General features: G+C 38.4%; 1 protein-coding gene across 2 annotated transcripts in view; it reads left to right on the forward strand.

The window, feature by feature from the left end:
- The window catches only part of TRPC6 (transient receptor potential cation channel subfamily C member 6), a 158,259-nt gene extending 149,856 nt beyond the window's left edge, over positions 1-8,403 (forward strand). For both annotated transcript variants that reach the window (XM_061440136.1, XM_061440137.1), the window contains 3 exons: positions 5,608-5,691; positions 7,171-7,246; positions 8,133-8,403. In XM_061440136.1, the coding sequence (XP_061296120.1) occupies positions 5,608-5,691; positions 7,171-7,246; positions 8,133-8,284 (312 nt within the window). In that variant the 3' untranslated portion in view covers positions 8,285-8,403. The remainder of the gene's footprint in view (positions 1-5,607; positions 5,692-7,170; positions 7,247-8,132) is intronic.
- The last annotated feature ends 159 nt before the right edge of the window (positions 8,404-8,562 follow it).

Consider the following 8,562-nt stretch of genomic DNA (forward strand, 5'->3'; position numbering starts at 1 on the left):
AAAAAAAAAAAAAACAGATTCAAACCAACCATGAAACAGGTCTAAAGCCACAAAGTAGATATTTATCCTTCCATATAGTAATAATAGTTGTTGACATTTGTACAATATCAACTGTATGTCAAGCTACATATTCTACACCACTTACATCTTTAATCCTCAGATTTAGCTCTAGGGATGTAGGTAATATTATTTTCCTTATTTTATACATGAGAAACCTGAGGATAACAAAGGTGAAATGAACTGCTCAAAGTCCCATTTCAGACATGTGCCAGAGCCAGGATTCAAATCCACATCTACCTGATTCCAAAGCAAGAGTTTTTACAAGCACTGTACCACGTGGCTTCATTCCCACACGTCAGCACCCACTGCTGACTGATCATATTGCCTATACTTTTTCAGTTCATTGCTTTGATCCCAGCCTCAGACCCGTCAATGCTTGTGGAGAGTGGGAAACTCTCAGAACTGTTGCTATGTCCAAACATAAAAAATTCCAAAGACTGAAGCTTGCTTGTTCCGCTTAACAAATAACAACAGTTATTTAGTATTCCTCACTGCCATCCTACAGTGAAGCTGCAGCAAGATGAAAATGCTAATATCAAACTAATTCCTAGGAAGTGAAGGAAAGACAACATAAAGAATGCAGGAAATGTGGTAGAAGGTATGAAAAAAAAGGAGCAGGCAGTGCTTCCTTCAGAACTGGAGTGTATATCTGCATATTAGTCAGGTACAGAGCTCACACCCAATCATCCCTGCTTCCACTCACCAAACCCCCTTCCTCACTCCCATCGCATATTATACATCAGTATCATCTGTAAATGTCCAAATCACTAAGGGTTAAATGCTATTCATATTGCCCACTGACTCGCTTCGACTTCTCAGTCTATTTTAGTGGCCGTACATCAAAACAAATATAAATTAGAATTTTCTGCCACCAAGTGGTTAAAATGCTTCTTTGCACCATTGGGTAAGTTTCTTCTTACATATTATTTCTTGGGGTTATTAAGTTTTTAAACACGTGCTTGTTGAATACCTACTACATATTAGAAACTGATTCGAAATTTTTGCTGTATAGATGTTAGATTTGCATTCAAATTCATGTTGCAGATTTAGAGTAGAATTCGTCACATAAAAAAGATCCAAGTGGATTTATTACTGTTTAGTCAGGTACCATTTAATTATATAACTGGTTCTCAGTGAGAGCTGATTTTGATCCCACATGACCAGCAGTCTAGGGTGCATCTGTAATACCTGGAGACAGGTTTGGTTGTCAAAACTAGTGTTGGGTTCTATTATTGGCATCTAGGGGTGAAGACCAGGGATACAGGCAAACATTATACAATGCACTAGAAGACCTCCACAGTAAGGAAGTACCTAACCCATAAATGAAGTGAAATGGGAGCACTGAATATGAAATAGAAAAAGTGAAACAGGCTGAAAGTAAAAGATCAAATTAAAAACCTTATTTTTAAACATGGCTGCTCATTGGAATTACATCTGGAGCTTTGGAGCAAAAAAACAATACCTGGGTATTTGTATTTTTCAAAAATGTGCATCTGGATTTTAAAAAGTGATTATAGATTTTTCTATTAAATGGCAGTGTTAGTGGTATAAAATTCTATTATTTTCATTACACATATTTTCTAATTTTCCTTGTAATGGCTTCTTAGATACACCTGTCATTGAAAAGTGGACATTTAATTTTCAAACACATGGAATTCTTAAAGTAAAAAAAAAATTACTCAGCCCAAAGTGTTAAAAATGTTGCAACTGAGAAAGCCCAGACTCTGCCTACTGGACGCATGCAAAGGGAAGCCATGTGTTATGCTAAAACTGTATGACATACTATAGATCTACACTTTAGAAAACCTATAATCGTATGCATTCTTAAAACTGTTTTCTGGCTTTCCCTTGCCTCTTTTGTGTCATCCAGTATGTCAGTTTGTAAGTCATCTGCCTCAGACCTTAAAACCAGCTCTCCAGGTTTCAGATATATTTTTCCCATGTGGTTGAGTTGTAGCCAGCTGTTTCATGAACCTAGATTGTACACGCCTTGTACAGCAAGGTGTCTGGAAACCAAGTGATCTCCATTAGTTACCCAAAAGTACTTCTTCATTCATTTCATCAGCCAACTACTTCTGATCATTTACCATCTGTCTCAGAATGATGGCTGTGGGGAAACTGAGATGAACTAAACAAAGTCCTTTCTTCTGTGGAGCCAAGGAGGGTGTAGACAATAACCATGTAAACAAGACAATGAATAAAGTAATTGGCATGTTATGAAGGATACAAGAGGCTTCTTAGGTGGTGCTAGTGGTAAAGAACCTGCCTGCCAATTCAGGAGACATAAGAGACACGGGTTTAATCTCTGGGTTGGGAAGCTCCCCTGGAGGGCAACCCACTTCAGTATTCTTGCCTGGAGAATTCCATGGACAGCGGAGCCTGGTGGGCAACAGTCCTTAGGGTCACAAGGGGTCAGACACGACTGAAGCAATTTGGCATGCACAGAGCATGAAGGATACAAAAGGCCTAACTTTCTTAAGATCTGTTTTCGTGGGGTGGGCAGAGAAAGCCATCTGAGGAGCTTATACATTCATCTCAACTCCAGAGGATCAGACAAAGCAAGTCAGTCAGGCAAAGACCCAGGAAGATAATGTTGTGGGGATTGGGAACAACAAATTCAAAGGCCTTAAGTTAGAAAAGAGCAAATGAAAGACCACCTGTGTGGTTATTAAGTTTTCAAAAAAGTATTATTGCCATAGGTGTGGTGTGTTGTGGAGCTGCTTTAATTTGGGATGATTGGCACGTCATGTACTAAGGTCCACACATTCATCTAAAATAATCTCAAAGAAGTATAAATTTTCACTTTCTTATTTCCATGAACACCATTTGGATATGTTCGTGGACTCTAACAAAAGAAAACATTAAATTAATAATTTGTCACCATGAGGCTAGGTGTTCATAAGTAGATGGCTGTGATGCTCCAAAATTCCCTTTGTTTGGATCTTTTCCCTCTGGTTATGAACCTGTCCTCACCCTCCATGCTTTAGCTTAAAAACTGAGGGGTGGAAGTGAGCTTGACTCTGGTCATCATGTTTAATGATGTCTTTAAAGCATAAGTTACAGTTTGAAATTCAGGAATCATATCTAATATTATAGGTTAAGATCATTATATTTTATATCATTATAAAAATTAATGATTATGTTATTTGCAAATGAATTAAATATTAAAATATGTTGAAGTTTACATTTGTCTCACAAATTCATAAATTAATGGGGTTTGAAGGACTCCAGTGGAAAAGGCAATGGCACCCCACTCCAGTACTCTTGCCTGGAAAATCCCATGGATGGAGGAGCCTGGTGGGCTGCGGTCCAGGGGGTTGCAAAGAGTTGGACACGACTGAGCGACTTCACTTTCACTTTTCACTTTCATGCACTGGAGAAGGAAATGGCAACCCACTCCAGTGTTCTTACCTGGAGAATCCCAGGGACAGGGGAGCCTGGTGGGCTGCCGTCTGTGGGGTCACACAGAGTCGGACACAACTGAAGCGACTTAGCAGCAGCAGCAGCAGGACTCCAGAGATCAACTAGGGCATTCTCTTCACTATCAGGAGAGATTATAGGATTTCAGCTTCTCACCTAGTGTTCCACAGCTAACCTGAAGGCAGAACCAGATTTGAATTTTCAGGCTTTTGTCAAGAGTTCTTTTACAGAACCTAAGCCATCTCTCTGGTTAATTTGGTCAATTGTATAATTTTATCTTATTTTTTTAAAAGTTGATATCAAGTTAAAAAAAATACAGAATGTCTGTATTCTTGACATTTTTAGAAAGGGTGAAAGAGAAAGGGAAATAGCTACATGAAAAAGGATGTTATCTAAAGAATATCTTCACAATTATACATATATTTTATGAATCTTGTCAGCCTTGCTGTATTTTCCCTATTATTATAACTCAGCTAGATAATTATTTATGTTCTTCATTAAATACCCAGGACATAGCGCAGTTCTTTACATATAGAAGACGCTCATAAAATACCTGTTTAATGGATGAATGTGTGCATAGCTGCTTTACTTCAATGTGTGGCCATTTATAGCATCAAAGAATTGGAGTTAAGGATTTTAATTGAATTTCATCGGGCTTCTCTGATAGCTCAGTTGGTAAAGAATCCACCTGCAATACAGAAGACCTGAGTTTGATTCCTATGTTGGAAAGATCCCCTAGAGAACGGAAAGGCTAGCCACTCTGGTATTCTGGCCTGGAGAATTCCATGGACCGTATACTCCAGTGGGGTGGTAAAGAGTTGGACATGACCGAGCGACTTTCACTTTCATTTTACTTCTAACAGAGGAGGAAATGGCAACCCACTCCAGTGTTCTTGCCTGAGGAATCCCATGGACAGAGGAGCCTGGTGGGCTACAGTCTATGGGATCACAAAGAATCGGACACAACTGAAGCAAGCAAGCATGCATTAGCTTTAACAACATAGATATCACTGGGAAATAGAAATCATGGCTGTCTTAGTAAATGGTCTTGAAGTTTCTTTACCCCTGAAAAAATTTTGCACCCCGCAAAATATATATCTGGAGATACTGTGTTTTGTTCAGTTTCTCCTATTTATTTCTTTGTAAAGCCATTTTCCCTTTAGAAAATGTGTTAAAGAGGTTTCTAATCTTTCTCTTAGCATGTTAATATGGTGCTTTACCACCTCTCTTGCAGATTGCTTTCTTTGTCATTTGCCTCTTCAAGCATATGTATTATTTGAAAAGTCCTACCCAGATAGGGTATTATACACATCCTAAAATTCAAATAGATTTATTAGTGCTTTCTTGACACCTGGATCCTATCCCTCAACAAAGTCGTCTCCTGGTGTTTCCTCAGGAGTCTCATCACAGTCTACTGCATGTGCAGATGGTGCTGTCAGTCGTGCTGGACTGTGGCTCCCTCACCAGTGGACTTCTGAGATCACCACTATTATTTTCTCAACTTGTTTGTCTCTCCCTCTACCAAGGATACAACTGTGGGAGTGTTAAAGCATGACTCTCATGACAGCATGACTGACAGCCACGAAGTCTAAGACAGTCCTCAGACAACCTCTAATAGTCACCAAGAGGCTGAACACACCTAAAACATCTATGATTTGTGTTGGAAGAAAGAATATTAAGCAAATTAAGTTAAAATGGCACTATACATATAGAACAGAGAAGGCAATGGCACCCCACTCCAGTACTCTTGCCTGGAAAATCCCATGGGTGGAGGAGCCTGGAAGGCTGCAGTCCATGGGGTCGCTGAGGGTCAGACACGACCGAGAGACTTCACTTTCACTTTTCACTTTCATGCACTGGAGAAGGAAATGGCAACCCACTCCAGTGTTCTTGCCTGGAGAATCCCAGGGATGGGGGAGCCTGGTGGGCTGTCGTCTATGGGGTCGCACAGAGTCGGACATGACTGAAGTGACTTAGCAGCAGCAGCAGCATACATATAGAAAAGATTATGTATATAAGACTATTAGTTCATATGTGTAACTATCACATATGAAACTATGAGATAAATGCCATCACATTATTTAAAAATTAAATAAGAATCAATTTCTAATTCTTTTCAAATTACAGTTTGCACATAGTAAACAATCAAGTATAAGGAGCTCAGAAGATTTCCAGTTAAACAGTTTCACTAATCCTCCAAGACAATATCAGGTAAGCATGAGGTTTTAAAGAAATAAGACTAGTTATTTGTAATATTTAGAAACTCACCCAGTGCGATTATTAAAAGGATAATGACCTGTTATGATATTTTTTCAGTGATAATACACTAATACAAAAAATATTTATTGAGTAATTACAACATACCATGCACTTTCTAAGTACTAGAGATACAGAAGTAAATGAAATAGATGAAATCTTGCCATCATGGGAATTAGACCCTACATGTTTATTGTATCAAGACTATATTCAAAAAGCATAAGAAGAGAGTAAAAGTCACCTCAAACTCTATTACTGAGCAATTAAGACTACTTACTTTTTGTAAATATTCTGCCAGATGATTATTCGTATGTGTATAATTTTACATACATTTTAATATTATTATAGAAATGTTTATGCAATATTGGGCTTCCCTGAAGGCTCAGTGGTAAAGAATCCACCTGCCAATGCATGAGATGCTGGTTTGATCCCTGGGTTGGAAAGATCCCCTGGAGAAGGAAATGGCAACCCACTCCACTATTTTTGCCTGGACAGAGGAGCCTGGCTACACTCCACAGCATTGCAAAAGAGTTGGACACAACTCAGTGACTAAACAGCACCACCAACAAATATGCAGTGTTATCTAAATGAGATAATAATATATAATGAGTAATAGTTTTCCACTTCGCAAAGCATATATTCATATTAATTTTAATGGATGTACTATATTCCTTTGTACAAATAAATAATCCCCTATTGATGAACATTTAGGGTTTATTTTTTCCACTATTGTAAGGAGTACTACTATGAACAGACTTGTTTGTATACCTCATTACATCCTTAGAATAAGTTATTGAAAGTGGGACTTTATTGTCTATCATTTAATTTTGGGCTTAGGTAGTAAGATTTGGTTTAGCTATATATCCATCCACTCAGGACTTCCTACATATGTGCTGAGCCTCTTATTATTAATAAAAAGTATATAGTAAAAGCAGTATCCTCATGGTAGAAGCCAAGTGCTGGAGAAATATTATTACATTGAAACTAGCCATTCCTAAATTATTAGAAAGTATACAATCAAAACTGGCTACATTTCTTGGTAATGGAGGGGAAAATCCATAAATGAGGCACATTTACTTAACTTTCCATTCCCACAGGCTGAACTGCACACCTTTGACCCACCCAGCTGAAAGGCTGTGTCTTGTTCTAACATTTTTCAAGTAAAATACAAGCAATGAACATCAAGGATTACGCATTTGCTCTAAACTTACTCTTTTCTCATGAATTAACTTTTGAGTCATTAGCCCTGGTGATGTTAAAATTTACTTTAAAATCTGTAGATAGTATACATTCCCTATCAGATAAATCATCTTAATCTCTCATGGCTATCACTTCAAAGTATTTACTAAAGACAGAAAGATTCAGAAGCTTATTCCAAATGAGAGATTGATCATGAATGTAAAACTAAGATGGATTTCTCCTTTTCCTGTCTAGAAAATAATGAAGAGGCTCATTAAAAGATATGTATTACAAGCCCAGATAGACAAGGAGAGTGATGAAGTGAATGAAGGTGAGTTGAAGTCAGCCCGTGAGCATGAGCCACACCTGGGGCCTGAGGCCAAGCTGAGGGAGAGCTGGAAAGGTGGACGTAGGAAGGGTGGGTTTCAAGGGGAGGAGACCGCATTGCACCGGGCATCAGCACTGCCTCATGCTGAGGAAATAGAGGCTATTTCTCCAAAGGGCAGATGCCGTTGGCTAGATAAGTAACTGTTGTCATCCCTTAGTCTTTGTGGGAGATTGGTTCTGGGACCTGTATCAATACCAAGTTCCTCATATAAAAAAGGAGTATTGTATTCCAGTCTATCCTTCATATTCCAGATGCGGAGCCTGCAAACAGGGAAAGTAGACTGTACTATTTTTGTTGGGGGCTTTAGAGGGAGAGGACTTCCCTGGTCGTTCAGACAGTAAAGAATCAGCCTGCAATGCAGGAGACCTGGTTTGATCCCTGGGTCAGGAAGATTCCCTGGAGGATGGCATGGCAACCCACTCCAGTATGCTTGCATGGAGAATCCCAAGGACAGAGAAGCCTTCACAGGGTTGCAAAGAGTTGGACACAGCTGAGTGACTAATGCTTTCACTTACACTTGGAGGAAGAAATAAGTGGGTGGTGAAAGGGAGGGTCCATTGGCCCCAAAATCCTGTAACATTTGTTGCCAATGTTTCAATTTCAATTATTTTAGGGGGACTTTCATTATGTTTTCTCTATTATCTTTTCATTACCCAAAATACTTAGCTGAGAAAATAGAAATCTGCCCCCATTAAGAGTGATTTCCTTTGAAAAGATTCAAAATACAGATGTGTGTGGAATTAAAACAGATTTTGATCTATACAGAATCACTAGTTTCTCTGCATTACATATTTACAATTGAATTCTTGTCACTCTTGTTTTTCCAAAGGGGAACTGAAGGAAATTAAACAAGACATCTCAAGTCTCCGCTATGAACTCCTTGAAGAAAAAACTCAGAATTCAGAAGACCTGGCAGAACTTATTAGAAAACTTGGGGAGAAATTATCAATGGAGCAAAATCAAGAGGAAAGCAATAGATAATGCAGAGACTTTCTTAAAAATTCATATTTATTCGTCCACTTGAAGCCATATTATTTTCTGATTTATTTTTTTAAGTGACACTGTGACCAGCTTTTGAAAAAGAAAAAGTTCAAAGATAACTTGGGTCATCCAGTCATTGGAATTCTACTATTTAATATTTATGGTGATTAAATTTCATTATTCAGGTTAAAGACTGCAGATTATGATGAAAATTACACCCAATTGTTTGGTGCTTTTCTTCATAAACTGCTTTCTTGGGTCTAACTATTGTGATTATG

Source organism: Bos javanicus, chromosome 15 (assembly GCF_032452875.1).
Source record: "Bos javanicus breed banteng chromosome 15, ARS-OSU_banteng_1.0, whole genome shotgun sequence".
NCBI lineage: Eukaryota > Metazoa > Chordata > Mammalia > Artiodactyla > Bovidae > Bos > Bos javanicus.